This window comes from Sus scrofa, chromosome 8 (assembly GCF_000003025.6).
Source record: "Sus scrofa isolate TJ Tabasco breed Duroc chromosome 8, Sscrofa11.1, whole genome shotgun sequence".
In the NCBI taxonomy this organism is placed as follows: Eukaryota; Metazoa; Chordata; class Mammalia; order Artiodactyla; family Suidae; genus Sus; species Sus scrofa.
In genome coordinates, this window is record NC_010450.4 from 69377171 (window position 1) to 69397512 (window position 20342).

The window sequence follows — 20342 nt, forward strand, 5'->3', positions numbered from 1 at the left end:
ACTTCAATGAAAAAAGTTACAAATATAAATATACAAATATAATATAGTATACCATATGTGACCCATGGACCATAGTTTACCTAACTCTGACATGAAATTATCTTTAACTATTTGAAATATTCATATTAAAATGTAAAGCTCAAAATGCAACATGATATCCTGGACACTATAACAGAAAGAGAACATTATTGGAAAAACTGGTGAAATCAGAATAAAATCTGTAGTGTAGTTAATTGTAATTAATTTCTTAGTTACCAACATTAATTTCTTAGTTTTAATAAATATATCATTGTAATGTAACATGTTTACGCTTGAGGAAATTGGGGTAATTATAGAACTCTTTTATAAATCTAAAAATACTTCAAAGTAAAAAGTTAACAGAATCAGCAATCACTTACAACCACATCTTTAGATCCTCTTTAAATATTTTCACTGTCCAACAGAAATTTTTATGGTAACAGATATGTTTAATATCTATGCTGTGCAATATGGCAGATACTTGGTCATATATGCTTAATTATTAAGTAAGCACTTGAAATATGACCAGCCTATAGTCACTATGAAAACAATATGGAGGAGCTTCAAAAAATTAAAAACAGAACTATCACATGATCCAGCAATTCCACTTTTGGGAATATATCCAAAAGAAACAAAAACTCTTACTCCAAAAGTTACCTATACTTCCATGTTCAAAGCAGCATTATTTACAATAACTAAGACATGGAAACAACTTAAGCATCCATCTATTGATGAACAGATACAGAAGTAGTCAGGTGTACACACACACACACACACACACACACACACACACACACACACACAATACAGTATTATTCAGCTATTCAAAAACAAAAACAAAGAAAACAAAACAAAAAAACACAAGGAAATCCTGCCATTTCTGACAAAATGGATGTACCATGATGGCATTATGCTAAGTAAAGCAAGTCAGAAAGAGAAAGACAAATATTGCATGATCTCACTTACATATGGAATTTAAAACTGACTCACTGAAAAAGAGATCAGACTTGTGGTTACCAGAGGTAGGGATGAGGGAGTAGGAAGGGGATTTGGAGGAAGGTGGTCAAAAGGTACAAACTTCCAGTTATGATAAATAAGTATGATTATTACTATTTGGTCTTTTTAGGGCTGCACCGGCAGCATATGGAAGTTTTCAGGCTAGGGATCAAACTGGAGCTGCAGCTATGGGCCTACACCACAGCCACAGCAACACTGGATCCTTATCCCACTGAGCAAGGCCAGGGATCAAAACTGAGTTTTCATGGATACTAGCCAGGCTCATTACCCCTGAGCCATGACGGGAACTCCCAATAAATAAGTATTAAGGATGTGATGTACAACATAACTATAGTTAACACTACTGCATGATATATACTAAAGTTGTTAAAGAGAGACTAAATCCTAACAGCTCTCATCACAAGGAAAAAATGCTTTTCTTCTTTTTTTCCCTCTTTTGGCTGTCCCACAGCATATGGCGTTTCGGGCCAGGAATCAAACCTACATCATGGCACTAAAGGGATGCTGTGGATCTCTTTGCACCACAGCAGGAACTCCTCTTTTCTTTTTTCTTTTTGGCTGCCCTGGGGCATATGGAGTTCCTGGGCCAGGGATCAGATCCAAATCACAGTTGCGACCTAGACTACTGCTATGGCAATGCCAGATCCTTTAACCCCGCTGTGCCTGGCTGGGGATTGAACCTGTGTCCCAGCATCGCCAAGATGCCACCGATCCCACTGTGCCACAGCAGGAACTCCTCTTTCTTATTTAAAAAAAAAAATTATCTACATGAGATGATGGATGCTAACTAAAGTTACTACTGTAATCATCTCACAATATATATAGCATATTGTGATATATGTAATATATAAAAGTCAAACCATTATGCTCTACACCTTAAACTCATACAGTGATACATATCAATTATATCTCAATAAAACAGGAGGGGAAATGGCCAGCTTGACTAAGATGAATTTTTAATTTTATTTAATTTAAATTTAAAGAGCATATACGATTCATGCCTATTCTATTAAAAACTGCATATCTGTATTTTTTCTCATTATTCTTAAAACAAAAAGACAATCAGAAGTGCAAGATTTTTTAAATCTTTGCTTATTATTTTTTTATTTGGAATAAAAGCAAACTTGATGGCATTACCCTACTGAATTATAACATAAGAGATTTTTTAAGATAAAATCCATCGTAGCTTCTATTAAGATTTAAAAAATGTCATACTAAACACACTCAATATTCACAATAATGTTTGAATTCAGTACAATAATCACTGTCTATCTGGCCTAGTCACAGAGTAAATATTTTAGAAAATAACAAGAGTTTTCACATCACCTGTGTAAACGAGCAGCCACAAAAAGGTTAAAAAATACAAACTTACCTGAGGGACTTGGAGCAGGTCTCTGTAATGGTGGTCTAAAACCTGGAGCTTTGGAAGTATCAGACTGATGCAAAGGATCTGAATTTGGCAAATATGAAGATTTTCCTGATAGCATAGATTCTGGTGTTGACTGAGATGAAACAACAGATCCTCCCCAGAAGGCATGAGCAGAAGTAGGGCTATTTTCAAACAATGTGCTAAAGGGCCCAAATGGTAAAGGGGCACTGAAATTGGGAGCAACAGGCTTATTTGCTGGATGTACTGAATTTTGACAAGCACTTTGTGTACTTAAGGTCGAAGGTAGCTGGACAGAAGAGGGAACACTGTGAGGTCTTTTAATGTGATTGACACTGAGGACTGCAACAGATGAATTCTGCACTGGAGCTGGCTTCTTGTGAGGGACAGCTGTGCCATGAGAGGGTGGTCTAATAGCAGGGGGTTCCATTTTAGGAGCAGGCTGGGAGCATCCCATTTGTGTCTGAGGCATGGGGTAAGTCACTGGGGCAGTAGAAGGCACCGCCACTGGAGCAGAACTTGTTGTTGCTAAAGGAGGAACAGTCATTCTCACTTCCGGGGGAGGAACCTGAGACTGCTGAAGAGGTGGTCTTGGCTCCTGAGAAACAGATCCCGGAGGCTGTTGCTGAGTAGAATGAACTGCTGAACTCCCAGAAGAACTGCTGCTGTTTGGAGGTCTAGTGTTTGTTGCTTCTACTACTGGTGGACTACTTGCTTCCTGTTCAGAGGAAGCTGCCCCTTTATTTGGAGATGCTGTTCCACAATCCAAAGGGCTATTTCTAGAAACCCCTCCTGGCTGGGCTGGTGGTGATGGGGAAGATGGGGATGATACTGGGTAGTGTTCTTTGGCAGTAGGCATAGGATATGTGGCATTTGTGGGTGCGGTGCTGTTGTTGCTTGCTGTGGTTGTGACTGTTGTTGTGGTGGCATTGGATGTCTTCACAACTGTGACAAAAAGCTGCCTTCTGACGGAAGGTGAACTTGGACTGCCATTCGTAGATGTACCAGGCACCGTTGAAGCTGATGAACTGGTTGTAGTTGTTGGACTTGAAGTTAAAGAACCTGCTGAATTCACCTGAGAACCGCTGCTATTCTGATTGCTATGGCGAGGCACCATGTGAGGCTTAGGCGAGTTAGTAGCTCTGGCAGGGCTCAAAGGCCTGACAGGAAAAGGACCCCAAGTGGATTGAGCTGGTGGAAAAGTACCTCCAAAGTGGGTCATGGGCAACCTTGGTGGACGGATCTGCTGGAAAGTCTGAGCAGCAAGCAAAGCATGTGCAAACTGTGGAGGAGGATATGCTAATGGAAGAGAAACTGGAAAACCAGGCCTCACGTTATTCACTGGGTTCTTAATGGTTTTGTGAGTAGATGCAGAAGAAATTGCAGGCACAGTGAGTGCTGTGGCAGTTTGAGATGTTGATGATAGAGCTACAGTCGTCATTTTAATTCCCATTAAGGAGCTGTTAGCAGCAGTGGTGGCAGGTGCTGATGACCCTATTTTGGAATTGGCCGAGGAGCTTTTCAAACGATTCTTTGGAATAAGTTCATCAATTTCTTTGTCTGGATCCTTGATCAGAGCATTGATCAACTGAGTTGCTTGTCTTGTCGATTCAGTGCCACCCCTATAAAGTTCACAAAAAAATTAGGTCTAATTTTCCCCTTCTAATATGTAAAGCCTAAATTCATTTGTGTATGCACATGTGAAGCAGCAATTTTCAGATTATTCTTTATTCTTTTGATTTTTAGGGCTGCACTCACGGCATATGGAGATTCCTAGGCTAGGGGTTGAATCAGGACTGCAGCTGTTGACCACAGCCACAGCAACACAGGATCCGAGTCGTGTCTGAGACCTACACCACAGCTCACGACAAGCCAGATCCTTAACCCACTGAGCAAGGCCAGGGATCAAACCTGTAGGCTCATGGATTTGTTTCCGCTGTGCCACAATGGGAACTCCCAGACCATTCTTGAGGTAATTTGCAAACAAAGCAATAAACTGTCCTGACACACCACTATATTTTTCAAAGGAAAAGTATATGATCTATTTTCCAAAAGTTAATTTTACTGTTGTTTCTTCAGACTAAGCAATCATTATCCTACTATGAAATACATTATAGATAGAAAAATCACTGTACTTAAAATCCTATGTAATTCATATTGTTACAATAAGGATAAACAGTTGATCAAGATGAAAAGCAGTATATAATGAGTAAGAAAATAATACCACTGAGTAAGAAAATAGTATTTGAAATGCTGGTTCCTAAAATGACCACATTTATAACATACTTATTAGTGGTTTCTCTATTAGTAGAGTGATTATTATAACTCCTCTGGACAGATGTCTCAAAGTGAGAGAGGAATTCTTATGATGTGAACAGTGGCTATAAGGTTAAACCCTTAGTCTTGGATGTTTAGGAAAATATTTGAAAGGAAAGCCTTATGGATACCTGAATGGGAAATTACTCATAAAGGGTACTAGCTTCCCCTCTTCTCTATCTAAGGCAGGTTGTGACTACACCCATCCCATGAGAAGGATAAACAAGATAGGAGAGGAGGGTAAGTATGAAACAGCTAGTTAACTGCCTCATTCCTCTTGAGGTAGGATATGTAACTATCACCTATGGCCACCTATGACCATGAAAGGCACCTGCCTCTCATGACCAAATTTTTGATTTCTTAGAATATCATCTTTTATCTTAAGGGTATTCAGGCATAGACATATTCAAATATTTAATTCAAAACAAATATTTAAATCTATTACTAAGCTCATATTCTAAGGACACTATCTCAGAACAATAAACCTTGTAGGCTGATTTAAGAAAAAGATGGAAAACTACAGATTCAAATGTGTTAAAAACCCATTCCTTCTTAGGAAGTCTCAGAATAAAATTTAAGAATGCCAAATGAAACTTTATATAAGGAAAACATTATTCAAACCTTTGCTACACACACAAAAAAGAAAAATTCCTTCCGACCCTTTGAAATATTTCACAAGAGCTTGTGAATTAGGAAAAAAAAAATTGTAGTAGGAGTTCCCATCATGGCTCAGTGGTCACGAACCCCAACAAGGATGCAGGTTCAATCCCTGGCATTGCTCAGTTGGTAAAAGATCCAGTGTTGCCATGACCTGAGGTATATGTTGCAGACACGGCTCGGATCCCATATTGCTGTGGCTGTGGTGTAGGCCAGCAGCTGCAGCAGCTCTGATTTGATCCTTAGACTGGGAACTTCCATGTGCCAAAGGTGCAGCCCTAAAAAGACCAAAAAAAAAAAAAAAAAAAAAGAAAAGAAAAAAGAAAAAAAAATTGTAAAGGTTATCTTCTCAAACACTAATCAATTTCCCATTTTAAAAAAGTACACTCTTAAAAAAAAGTTCCATTGACAACTCAATGCTTATATATAATTAAGCTCTAGTTGCAATAAAATACAAAGGAAGAACAACATAAAAGACAAAATTTTGCCTTATAGTTATTATCCGGTCTCCTGTCTTGTCTTTCTGCTTATCGATATCTATGTGTGCACCAGTGAATTCCCGAATAGCATTAATATTACAGCCTCCTCTTCCAATCACTCTGGATATCACCGTTGATGGAACAGATACTTTCTTTGACCTGTTTAACAGTTGCAAAGATAAATAAAGGTAAATCAGTAGTACCAATGGTTGTAATTAAAATAAGAGAGTTATCACTAAAATATGTTTCTATAGATACAGAATAGATTATCACTGAATAAGCCTCTTCTACCAATTCTCATGCTAAGTGATAATGGGCAACTAAGAGCCATAGAAAGGGAGTGAGTACTTTACCACAGTTTTTCATCTCATTACCAAACATTATTTTTTTGACTTTTATGCTTCATTAATATCTGTAAAGCACATACATGGAGATATAGACTGTGTTGATGCAAACATTAATACATTAATGGCAAAGAAGATAGCCATGGGTTCATGCCCATATACGCTGATTATGTGGACACCAAGTAAGAGAACTACATGATGCCATGAGTGCTCTAAAGACACATTTGTTGAGGCATCTAATCTAGTCCAAGAAAGTAAAAAAAGGCTTCTTATGGGCACCTTTGCATGTTTGATTCACATTCTTGCTTATATTCTCTAATATGCAACTGAAAGGATTATATTAAAAGTTCATTATTTCCTTGCATTCTTCTGGAACATAAAATGATTATCCACAAATATGGAAACTCTAAGGATGTTAGTCTTGTGAGGAAAGAGAAAAGCTTGTTGGAACTCCAGAAAAGCAAAACCCATCTAACACTTTGCAAAACTGTAATTTTTTAAACATTCAGATTCAGAAAGGGTAGATAAAAAATTTCTGACAACTCTAAATTAAAGAATAATTCTAAAAGATAATTCTAAAAGAAATTTTCAGTATAACTCTCAAAAGGAATGAACTAAATATGCTTCAATGAACAAGTAAATTATTTATTTTGAATGGATTAAATATTAAATTAAAATGGTATATTTTTAAAGGGCAAAGTATGATTCCCGTCTCTTTAGTTAATATCTAAGATACCTTTCCCTAAAAGGCATTAAGAATCATCAGTGATTATTAATTAAAATTTGTTAGGAATTCGTTTGCATACCACAATATAAAATTCTTGCAGAAAAACTGAATTATCTTACTTTTGTATAGAGGGTATGCTGATGTTATGACTTAGATTAGTTCAATAGAGTATGTGTATGAGACAGAGACAGAGACAGGTATGAAGATAGAGATGGGGACTGAGGGGAAGTGTTGGCCCTAAACATGAAAAACAAATGTATAGTACATTTTGAGATTAACAGTAATAAGCTTGGTTCATTACTTCTCTCGTTTCGAACAATCACAAGTTTCACTTTTTTGATGGAGGATTCTTTAAAACAGGTTAGCGAAGATTTATAAAGGATGGATCACTTCCTTTCTAGGTTTTTGGTATCTTACCATCTTTTAGTTTCTAGGACACTATTTTACTTTTTGACAAATATTATTTTAAAAATTCCAAGCAAAATATAGTAAAATATTTTAGTCCTAAAACCTATGAAATAAAGGCATCCTATGATTTAACACAAGACTAGTTAAAAACCAATACTTACTCATTCTCCAAATATTTACAAGCATGTAGTAGACACTACATCCTAGGCTCTGAGATTACAAAATTGAACAAAACGTAATCTATCATGTTAAGTTAGTTCACTTCCAAATACCAGTATCTATGGGGGTCAAGCAGATACCACAATCATCTAACTTTTATGTAAGATCGCCCAATTTTAAAAGTATTAGTGTATACTTTTTTTTTTTTTTTTTTTTTTGTCTTTTTGCCTTTTCTTGAGCCGCTCCCAAGGCATATGGAGGTTTCCAGGTTAGGGTCGAATTGGAGTTGTAGCCGCTGGCCTACACCAGAGCCTACAGCAATGTGGGATCCGAGTCATGTCTACGACCCACACCACAGCTCACGGCAACGCCAGATCCTTAACCACTGAGCAAGGCCAGGGATCGAACCCGCAACCTCATGGTTCCTAGTCGGATTTGTTAACCACTGAGCCAAGACGGGAACTCCAGTGTATGCCTTTTTTTACATCTTAAAAAAAAACAGTATAGGTTGTCTCTGTTGGCTAGACTCAGCCTTGGGCCACGTTTGTTTGCAACCTTGGGGACAGTTAGGAGAATTTAACTATAAGGTGAACTATACTTCACTGTGAAATAGAGCACATAAAAAGGATAAGAAAAACAATCAGTCACCTTCTTACAACTTCTTTCCAGCCTTCTTCCCTCTTTTGTCCACGCTTAGGACTTGCTACTGTTAATTTCCCATTTGGAGAGGAAAGGGGAGATGGACCAGATTTTGTACAAGTGGAGAGAGAATTGCTGGACACTTCACTGATAGTCTCTGACAATCTTTAACAGGGAGGAAAAACATACATTAAGAACAGAACAAACAGAGAAACTTTAAATGATAAAGACAATATATAACATGATTTTAATTCTTTCTTTTAGAATAAATATGATGAAGAAATAAGAAACTTATTTTTCACTTGTCAATACTTAGCATATTATGAAGGGCCAATTTTTAATAAGTTTTTTTTAAAAATCTAAATTAATTTAATACTTTTTAGGGCCACACCCGTGGCATGTGGGAGTTCCCAGGCTAGGAGGTGAATCGGAGCTGTAGCTGCTGGCCTACACCACAACCACAGCAATGCCAGATATGAGCCTCATCTGCAACCTACACCGCAGCTCAAGGCAACGCTGGATCCTTAACCCACTGAGTAAGGCCAGGCATCGAACCCACATGTTCACGGATATTAGTCAGGTTCATTACTGCTGAGCCACAATGGGAACTCCCTAAGAAGATATTACCTAGAGGTCAAATTTACGAGAACTGAAATAAAATAATAATTCGCGAGAAACCATAATCAGTATTTTTCATGGGCTAAATTTAACAACCAAAAATGAAGAAATTACATAGCAATTCTTTAATTCAAATGAAATTGTGCCTTTTTTAGAACAAAGACAAATCCATATTTTGTCAATTGTTATTTTGCCTGCTTTACTAAAAAAACTCAGCAACACAATGTTTCATAATGATACTATAAATAGTAGAAATGAAAATTGGAACTAACTTTATTGAAGCCTTGCCAGAAACAGATTTTCTCTCCTCCTTTGGAAATGTAACCAGAACTGATGGCTGCTTCTTACTGGTCACAGTGGTAGTGACCACAGCAGGTGAATGATTGTCACTCTTTCGGCTACTGTTGCTATTACTACTTTCATCACTGCAGCTGGAAATTCTCATGTTATCACTGTCCCCACTCTCGCTGGTACTGCTGCTCTTAGACTCTCCGTTCACCTTCTCTGGTTGACTGTATGAGATTGGTAGTGGATCATCAAATATAATTTGAACATTTTCTGGAGTAATTTTATTTTTCCTGTTCTTCCTCTTTGAACTGGTTGTAGTTATGGTATTATTTCTTTTACCATGGGAACCTGCCAAAGTTGTCCACGTTGCAGATATACCTATGGTAGTAGTGGTTGTGGCACTTGGAGGCTCTGTCAAGACTTCAGGCTCATCTGTAGAAGTAGCAATACTGAATTAGCAAGTTCTAGTGTTCTTAGACTATATTTAGCTTTAAGCACGCAATGAAAAAAATGCAGAAGTTATTTTACTACTAGTATTATGCATAAAGTCACTGGTCATTCTAGTATTCACAAGTAATGAGATGGCTATTATTGATCTATTCTCCCCTCTACTTAAGTTCTAAACAACTTGTCTGTAGGTTTGAAAGTCTTTTTAATAAAAAGTGGGGAAGAATTCAGTAAATGAAAACAGCTTAATAACTTAAGAGATCTATTTTTACCTTAAGTTACTGATATTTAAGGAAATAAAGCTTTGAACAGAATATATTACATGAAATTAATTAGATGGTTTAGAGAAAAATACCTTCAACTTTATGCTTTTCTTTTTCTTGAGCAGCTTGGAGTTCAAAGTTTTCTTTATTTTTGGCTTCGATTTCTTCTAGTTTTCTTCTTTGTTCTTCCTTTTTCTTTCTTCTCTTCTCCTTTCTCTTTTCTCTTTTGGCAGCCAAAGCCAGCCTCCGGCTTTCTTCCCTCAACTGTCAAGAATCAATAAAACAGAATTATAACACTGGAATTTACCTTGGAAAAAATGTTGTCACATAATGTCATTTTATTATAAGGGTAGTGGGATGTCATAAAATTCTAAGTCATCTTAGTTCACTCCATTGTTTGATCAAAGATCACATTCAAATCACTGTAAAGAAAAAATAATATTTTTAAATGGCAAGATTAATTAACGATAAGGCAATCTAATTTGCAAATGGATGAATGATAAAGATGTGTAACTTCATAATCACAAAAGAAATATAAATTGAAACAATTAGCTACCATGTTTTGCTCATTCATTTTGGAAAATTAAAAAACATATAGATAGCAAAAGTTTGGGAAAATGAATTCCTTCTTACATTGCCATTGGTATAAATATTGACATTTTAGAAAAGGTAATTAGAAAGCCTCTTGTGAAAATTACAAACTGCTTATGCTAAGAATTTATCCTAAAATGACTATCTCTAGTATAAAAATATAGGTCCAATACTTTCCACTGCAAGATTAATAACAATGGTAGTAAATGGAAACAAGAAAAATGCATGGGGGGTTGTGGGGAGGGAGATAAATTAAAAACTATAAATTCACAGAATACTAGGGAGCCATTAGAAGTTATAAATATATACCTAGGAAAATGCTCATACTTTACATTTGTTAGGAAAGAATGGCAAATTGCAGACCAGTGCTCTCACATATATATATATAGAGAGAGAACTCTTTCTGTGGCTCTATTCATGAAAATGTTTTCAAAAGGGTAACAGGATACAAATTAAAGGCGTACTAGTGATTACCTCTAGAGCACAGGCCTCAAGGAGAGGTAGCAGGAGATGTTGTCTTTCAATTTGATTTTATATAACTGTTCATTGTTTCCATTTGTTAAACTGGGTACCTATTACTTTCACACTAAAAAAAAGCTAAGAGTAAGTTTAAAAGTTCAATAATCTTGCTCTCTCTCTCTCTTTTTTTAAGGCAGTATATGGAAGTTCCCAGCCACATCTGTGACCTATACCACAGCTCGCAGCAACAGTGGATCCTTAACCCACTGAGCGAGGCCAGGATCTAACTCACATCCTCATGGATACTAGTTGGGTTTTTAGTTACCGCTGAGCCACACAGGAACTCCTGGCTTATTTTTCTTGGAGGAAAAAAAAAAAAAAAAGTGCTAAACTTCATTCTTTAAGTCTCTTTTACTAGACAGCCCTCCTGCCTTCTGAAATCTCTGTTGGGTACCTGAAAGGTTTTGCCCACACTGAAAATTTTTACACCATGGGGCAAGGTACAATAATTACATTCTCTTGGATAAGAGATAAGACTTTAGTTTCTAAAAAAGGAAGTAATTAAGGAGAATCCTTAGAACACTGATATTTTGTCAGACAGACGGATTTTAGGAAAGAACACCAGTGGAAAATGAGGTTACATAAACTGTCTGCATGGCACCTACCCTCTAGAAATTTTTGCTAGTTTTCCCAAAGTACACAAGGTTCCTCTGAAGACCAGTAAAGAAGGAGCTTTCGACCTTTCCAAAGGACTGGGGAAAAAAACAGTAATTGGTGACCTTCACACCCTAGTTCACTTCCAGGGAGGAGGAGTACTACCCGATTGGTGAGTTTGAAAGAAGGCACTGACCATGTGTGACTCAGCTCATTCAGCCCCGCCTTAAGGTAGCTAGCTGCTTGTCCTCAGGAATCATACTTTCTACACCTCTGCCTGAGCCCCAGTGAGAGAGTTCTGATGTTGTCCTGTCTAGCACTGCCTCAGACGAAATAAACAGGTAAGTGTAAAATGGAATGACGGAGTGGAAGTGGGGGCAAAGGGTGTGCCAGAAAAACATTTTCAAAGCAACTGTGGCTACAGATATATACTAAGCCTCTCCAATTCGGAATGAGGAATAATAAAACTAATAGATAAAAATAGATAGTATTTTATCTATATCATGTCTGTATGGCCAGAAGAGCTGTGAGAAACACAGGGGGATAAAACTAATAGGTGAGGTTTAAGACTTTTGGCTCAGCTGAGTTGTTCATTTTGCCTGATGTTTAAAATTTGTCCAGTGGTAGGAAGTATTGTGACTGGTATTCAAGGTTGGGTGTAACTTTTTTAAATAAAAAATAGAAAAATCTGAAAGAAGGCTTTCTTCCAAGCCCATTTGGCCTTAGGTGTGGGTGTGCGTGATGGGCTGGGAACGGTCTATGTGTGTGGGTGTGGCTGGATCCTGAGGTATGCATGGGCCTCAGGGCTTAGAAAGCTCAGTCTGTAGAGGCTGGCCCCCTGGCCAGAGTCTGAATTATCAGACTCTCAGTTGGCCCTAAGGGCTAGGTATTTACTCTTGTTTCCAAATTTTGAAGTTGTGAGGCTGGTAATTTGGTAATGTCATAGATTTTACTAACCCTTTAGACTTGGTAAAAAGTGGGGCACAAATTCAGAAGTTCTAGCAGAATTATTTGTTTCTAGAGGAGAGAAAGACTATGGCTGCAAAAGGACCTACAAGGTATGGAGCTCTATAAAACTAAGCAGAATTTGAAAAAAGAGATACAGACTTAAAGAGGCATTATTAGTTTCCACGTGGTAGCTGAAACTAATGAATTAAATGAAATCACCAAAGGGAAAAAGCTAATATATGTATGTGTGTGTGTACATACAAAGAGAAAGGGGGAAGGTGGAGGGGAGGGAATATCTGATAATAAAAGGAAGAAAAATGAGACTTTAGAAAGGCATATATCAGGCAAAGGAAGATAATCAGGAGAAAGCAGCTTCAATGGGAGAAGTTTCATGAAGGAAGGGAATTCAGTATTGGTTAAGTATCACAAAATATCAGTAAAGATACAAGTATGAGAGGTCTAATCTTATTCCGGATTCAGCAGTTAGATGCCATTGTTAGCTCAATGGAATATTGGAGGAGTAAGCAAATGATTCTGGGCTGAGAATGAAAAGAAATAAAGGCGGAGTCAACAATGGAAGTTCCCTTGTGGTATAGTGGGTTAAAGACCTTGGTGCTGCTGCAGCCATGGCACAGGTTCAATCCCTGGCTCTCTGGCCCATGAACTTCTACATGCCGGGGGTGGGGGTGGGGGGTGCAGCCAACAAACAAAAACAAAAACAACAAACAAACAAAACAAAACAACCCAGGGTCAATAAGACATAGATTATAGATTATTCCCTCAAAATATTTGGATAAGGAAACAAATACTAAATTTGAGGTAAAGTTTCATCTGGATAGTTAACTAGTTTAAGTTGTAGAAAGAGGGAGGGAGTTCTTTAAACACAGGCACTGAAGATAAAGGAGTATGGAGAGGATGTAAAAATTTGGCAAAAGATCCAAAAGAGAAAAAGGGAAAACAGATTAACCAAAGCATGAGATTCAAGTAAGTCTGGAGATAAAGGAGCACAGGGGTAGAGATTTAGCCTATAGCCTCTATGCTCTCACAAGGTACAAGCCTAGACCTCATTTTCACTTACTGGGGAACTGCTATTGTTTGTGAGCAGATGTGGGGGAGGGTAGAGGGTCTGAAGAAAAGAGTGAAACTGTAGAATAAATAACTTGCTTGTGGAAAAGGAAAGGGCAGTAGCTCAAGTGGTGATTTCTAACTGCAGATACAGTAAACAAATAGACATTTGAGGGTTAAGCTTTTCCATATGAGAATTTTAAGGATTTAGGGAGAGGCAGTCCAAACTAAAGAAACACTATGCAAATCTGGTGAATGAGATGTGTGAGGAGTAAAAACTACAGTGAGGGATGAGCCTGGAGAAAACAGGAGGAGCTAATACTTGAAATGTCCCATGCAGATAATGAAGAGAGATGAAGGACTTTGAGGATGGAAGAAGGCAATCTCACCTGCGTATTAGAAATTATGGAAAATGGGAAAGTTACACTGGAACAAAGAAAGATGAGACTGAAGGCAAAAGATGACAGAAGCAAAGGTATTTATAGAGAGACCATTAAGAAGCCTACTGCGATATTTCAGGTGAGAAGTGACAACTCAGGAGAGGATGGAACAGAAGGCTCATACACAGACCACCAAAGCTCAAGTAAAGGTGATGGTGATGATACTGATACCACTAATATGGTGGGTTTAATATGTGCCAGGCACTGGGGGAAGTTCACTGACTACATTATCTTATTTAATGGATATAGAGAATAGGGGAGCAAAGATAAGTGAGAATCTGAAAATGGCATTGGGATTTCATTTCTGAATAATTAGTAATGGTAACAATAACAAAAGAAGAAATTAAGGAGTACAAAAAAATAAATAAATAAAAGGGAAGCATGGGACAGGATCCAGTAAAAAAATCTATTGATAACTTGCTATGTACTAAACATGGCTCTAGTCTCTTAGGACTCACCAGCAGGCAAAACATCCCTGCCCTCATGAAGCCCACAAAGCTTACCTTTAGTTGCTGGCTGGGAGTGGGCAATGGTAAATGGCCCACCTTTTCATTTTTGAAAAGGTGTTAAGTACAATATAAAACGAATACTGGAGTGAAGGAAGAGAAGTGTGACATGGGGATATGTAAGGGAACATGAAGGTGAAGTTTAAGTAAACTTCTCTAAGTTTTGAAGTATTCAGGCAAAGAGAACAGCCATACATAAGCTTGTTAAGTATGTTCATGTAGGTCTGGAATGTTTAAGTCTAACCAGTGTGGCTGAGAACAGAATAGCAGAACGTGACTTTCAGAGAGCATATCAGGGGGCCTGATCACCTAAGGTCCCGCAGGGCATTTTAAAGAAGTGTATCTTTTACTCTGAGGGAAATGGCATTGTAGGGTTTTGAGCAAAAGAGTAATGTGATCTAAGTGATGTATGAGGATCATTCTAAGTGTTAAATGGAGAATAAACTGCAGCGCAATAATGGAATCAGGAAGACTAGTTAAATGACTATTGTGGAAATACAGGTAAGAGATGATACAAATTTGGGATCAGCTGGTATATATTCAAAGTTAAGAAGCAGGATGAGATGACCAATGAATAAAGACAATCATGTAATAAGCTAAATGGCTTCCCAACCAAGAGGGGTGGAGGAAAGAGAGACAGAGAAGAAACATCCAGAAAGATGGAGAAAAACCAAGGGTGTGTAGTGTAATGGAGGCCAAGTGAAGAGGAATATAAGGTGCTATCAGGCTTATTGTGATGGGGGAGAGAAGTAATCAATGGATTTAGCTACATAAGAGTCACTGAGACTATGAAACATAGTTTTGGTGAAAATGTGGAATTGAGAGCTTGGCAGGAGTAGATTCCAAGGGGAAGAAAAAGAATTGGATATAGACAAAACAGACAAGGAGTTTTGCTGCAAATGAGAGTGAAGAAATGGGCTTATAGCTGAAAACTGGGGAGATAAAAGAAATCAAAATGTTCTTCAAGACTGATTAAACAAGCTTATATGATGATGAGGATGATCCAGGAGAGGAGGGAAAATGATAAAAGAAGAAAAGAGAATTGATGGCACAATGTTTCTGAGTAAGAGATAGCAGACAACAAACAGGATCTAGTAATAACAAGTTTATCTAGCAACTGGTATGAGGTATATGGGTACAGGGGTTGGTGGGTGGAAGACAGGCTGAGGGAAGTCTTTGGCAGTTTCCTTCTCATGCTTTAGTTTCCTCACTGATGCAGGATGCAAGGTAATCAACTGAGGGTGAAGAAGAGGATGTACTAGAAGTCAGAGGATGAAGAAAAAAATAATGGTCTAGATGAGAGGGAGAATAAATTTAACTAGGGAAATATATATTCTGACTACTGGGCAACATTAAAGGGCTCAGTGTCACACATTTAAAGTAATATTAGTCATCAAGATATGAACGCTTTTTTTCCCCCCAGACATCTTTAGTTACTAGGTTTTAGGTAAGAAAGGTAAGAGTAAGAAGAAAGAAAAGAGTAAGGCCAGTGAAAGATGGTAGGATAAATGGGTCCTACAATTTATTGGTAGACAGAATGTTTTCAGGATTGTGGGAGGTAGAACTGTAGAGGGAGTTAAGCTAAAAACACAAGAGGTGATAATCAGAGAATAGAATATATAAAATTGAGATTGTGAGGTGGGCATATTAATAGCTTTAGGTGGTGGGAAAAAAACCCAGCTTTAAAAACCTATTAGTAATATTTTGAAAATATACCATAACTCCCTAAAAGATTATGAAAGTTTACAAAGACAAAGGAGAGAAATAATAAGCAGTGAAACAATAAAAATAAAGACCACTAATGCCCACTAAAGATTCTAACAGCCCAAAACATGACCTAGTTGTTAATGACCTAAGAGAACAAGCAAGTAACTGCCAGGGTATTCCATAGTTTGACCAGATGAACTGCTCCAGAACATGGACTCTTCCACACAGTAAGTGCTCAGTAAATCAAATAGCTGCTGCATAAAGATAAGGGAGTCTGATAAATATAATGAATAGTATCCTCAGCAGCAGTTTTTACAAACCTATTAATCAACATTTTTGAATTAGAAAGGTTGACCAAAAGAGCATTTTTTACAAGTAATGAGTTACCTACGCAGAACATTCATGTTAAACCAAACAAGATCAACTCCAATGATGTTATTAAATTGGAAATGGTCAAGCGAGAATGTACTGTGTCTCAAAAGGCAAAAAATTATATTCTTCCAGATGTAAATCATAAGAAAAAAGTGAACCAACACTATCATATCTCAATCTGATAGTTTTTCAAATAGAAAGGGGCTAGAGTTGAGCCAAGAAGAGTCTCCTCTCTAACCTAGAATTCTATCTATGCACCACCCCCATTCAAGTATCAGTGCATGCAGAAGAATTTATATCTAATTAATTTATGATTAAGAATTATTGGAGTTCCCATCATGGCTCAGTGGTTAGCGAACCCAACTAGCATCCATGAAGACAGAGGTTCGATCCCTGGCCTCGCGCAGTAGGTTAAGGATCCAGTGCTGCTGTGACCTGTGGTGTGGGTCTCAGATGAGGCTCAGATCCCACACTGCTGTGGCTGTGGTGTAGGCTGGTGGCGACAGCTCCAATGTGATCCCTAGCCTGGGAACCTCCATATGCCGAGGGTGCGACCTAAAAGCCAAAAAAAAAAAAAGATTATCACCTTTGAGTTCTAATATTATTGGAAAATATGCAATGACATTTGAAAGAAGTTCCTTCTGAAATGCTTTAAACCTGAAGCTCTGAAAGCATGAACATCAAGGTTAAGAAAGGCTGGCAGGAGTTCCTGACCTGGTACCACGGAAACAAATCCAACTAGTACCCATGGTCTCACTCAGTGGGTTAAGGATCCAGCATTGCCATGAGCTGTGGTGTAGGTCTCAGATGCTCGGATCCTGCATTGCTGTGTAGGTCAGCAGTTGTAGCTTGGATTAGATCCTAGCCTGGGAACTTCCACATACTGCAGGTACGGCCCTAAAAAACAAAAAGACAAAAACAAATAAAAAAAAAGGCTGGCAAAAAATTCAAGGAAACAAACACTTATGTATTTATTGATGGTAGTAGGAAAATACTTTGGACATATCAAAATTTAAAATATATTGACCCAAGTTAAGAAATTTACTCAATAAAAATAAAAGCACCAAAATATAAGGAGATATGTATAAAGGTGTTTATTGCAGCATTTTTTGTAGAGACAAAAAAAAACAAAAAAACAAAAAACTAGAAACAAAACTTATGGAGTATATTATTCAATTATTTAAATCACTATCAACTGACAATATTCTTTAGTTACTGAGAGAGGGAAAAGCAAATATTAGAGTAATTCTATTTTTTAAAAAAGTACATCATCTTTGTATACATGGATATTTATTTGTTCAACAAATGTTTACTAAAATGCCAAGCATCATTTTTGTGGTGCACACAGTCTTCTGATAGAGACAAATAAGTAGCTAAAATTTTAGAATATGAAAATGTAGAAGGGAAGAAGAGTAGAAAGAATGTGGAAGGGAGACTGACGTTCAAAGCAGGTGGCATAGCAAGATCAACCACCACAGATGGAGCAAAGTGACCAAAAGAAAGTACTAAAATAAGACCAGAGAGGTGTAAGGAGTGGTACAGGTGGGCAGATCACATGAGGTCTGAAAAAGCTCTACAGGTAATTGTAGAAGTGAGGACTTTTAATTACCCTACCAGGTTTTTAATTTCAGTTACCTGTGATGACATGTTTCTTAGTTATCTTTGTATATTTCACAGTTTAAACTGAAGACATCATTGTAATAAAGAATAAAAGAAAAAACAAAAACTGAAGTTGATTGATAACAGACATCACATAGATACGATCTCCTAAAAGTTACTTCCTGACTCTGTAATCCATAGGTACGCAGTAAATCCCTAAATGTATTTCACATAATGATAAACATCAAAGGTATGAAACAAAGATTTTATTTAAAAAGATATCTATGTTTCAGCTACAGAAAAGGATGATTTATAAAAAATGCAGAGAGAAAAAACATCATGAAATAACTATTACTTAGAGATTCTGACTTTTAAAAATAAGAGAATAGGGAGTTCCCATCATGGCTCAGTGGTTAACGAATCTGAGGAGGAACCATGAGGTTGCGGGTTCGATCCTTGGCCTTGCTCAGTTAGTTAAGGATCCGGCGGCGTCGCCGTGAGCTGTGGGTGTAGGTTGCAGACGCAGCTCGGATCCCTCGTTGCTGTGGCTCTGGCGTAGGCCAGCAGCTACAGCTCCAATTCGACCCCTAGCCTGGGAATCTCTATATGCCGTGGGAAGTAGCCCTAGAAAAGGCAAAAAGACAAAAAAAAAAAAAAAAAAAAAAAGAATAATGCAGAAATGGATAAATACTTCAAGAAGATGGAATTAAAAGGTGGGTATCTTCAATTAACAGAGAGGGAATCAGGGATTCAGAATTAAAAAAGTGGGTTGAAATCCTAGCCTAGCTTAGGCAAAATTACTTAACTTCCCACAGATGGTTTCTCCATCTGTAATATGACGGTGCTAGAGAAGACTCAAATAATACATACTCTATCGTACAAATTGGCCCTATCATATTGCCTGGTATTTAGTAGACATTAACTATCAAATAAAACTAAATACAAAACAGGTCAAGTAATACAGTGATTATAACAATATCTATTCTCAGTGTGCTCATATTCAATTAAAACTTCAAAGTGGACAAAAATGCTAATTTTCACTTGATCAGAATCTAAACTAGAATTTTTTAAAAATAAGGACCCTCTTATATTTTCCAGAAAATAACTATTTTCACATTTCAATTAGAAATGTTTAAAATAATTCATATTTTCTTTATTTTAAGATGAAATATATAGCTTAACAAAGTTAGCAAGTATAATGAAAAAGATATGGACCTGACTTAAATGAAAAAGGTTATACAACTAACCTTGAACAAAACAAGCTTGAACTGTGCCCACGTGTGTGTGGGATTTTTTTAAATGAATACTACAGTACTATATGATCTGCAGTTGGTCGAATCCCTGGATACAAAGCTGCAGATATGGAGGGCCCAAATGTAAAGTTATACATGGATTTTCAACTGCATGGGGAGTTGGGACTATCACTGCATATCCTTTCAATAGTCCTTGTTAAATTTTATAGCACTTTTAACCTTTTTTAAAAAAGATGAAATATGACCAAGCAATTCTTTTCCTGCTATGATTACTATTTCTGTTACATTTTAGAGTACAGTTAGACAGCAACAGGAAGTAAAGAAGAAGCTATGGGACTGTCCAAACTATACATTTATACGTTTTTTTTTTTTTACTCCCCATGGGCATAGATGGGAATGATGCTGTAGTGTGCCTGAAAGAGAAAGTACTAGAGAAGTCATCCATTTAAAAAGATACTCATTAGACATTCCATCAACTGGTTGTATTTTGCTAACTGGTTATTCCTTTGTAAGCGCATTTTGTACTTCTGATAAATCTGCTGGCAACAAATTACAAGGTCTAGATAAATGAGATAGAGATTTGGATGGGGATTAGCTGAGGTAATGGAGCATTAGAAGCTAGGTTCTCTGACTTCCAGATAAATGCATTTCCTGTAATAACATCTTATTAATTTGATTACAAAGGTCCTCATAATGCCAAGGAAAACCATGTACATAAGGTAAAGCAAAACCACATCAAAGCAACCACAGATTACATATTAGGAGGAAGAAAAGCAAGAAGGAAAAAAGTAGGTATTTTTCATATGTACAGCTTATCATTACCTTTTCCAAGTCTAACTCCTCTAATAAAATGCTGGCATTTTTGTTTGCTTCAGCAGCCTGTCTATCTTTGGCTTGTACTATTGACTCCATACAAAGATGACACTTCTTCAGCATCTCCTAAAATGAAAAATTAAGATGTTTGCAGCCTCAAAAAATTAA

At 37.2% G+C, this 20342-nt stretch overlaps 1 protein-coding gene across 16 annotated transcripts in view; it reads right to left on the minus strand.

Moving 5' to 3' along the window:
• The window catches only part of ANKRD17 (ankyrin repeat domain 17), a 170778-nt gene that overhangs the window by 16530 nt on the left and 133906 nt on the right, over positions 1-20342 (minus strand). For all 16 annotated transcript variants that reach the window (XM_021100390.1, XM_021100382.1, XM_021100389.1 and 13 more), the window contains 6 exon segments: positions 20184-20300; positions 9860-10031; positions 9042-9489; positions 8161-8316; positions 5884-6033; positions 2408-4044 (listed from right to left, as the gene is read on the minus strand). In XM_021100390.1, the coding sequence (XP_020956049.1) occupies positions 2408-4044; positions 5884-6033; positions 8161-8316; positions 9042-9489; positions 9860-10031; positions 20184-20300 (2680 nt within the window).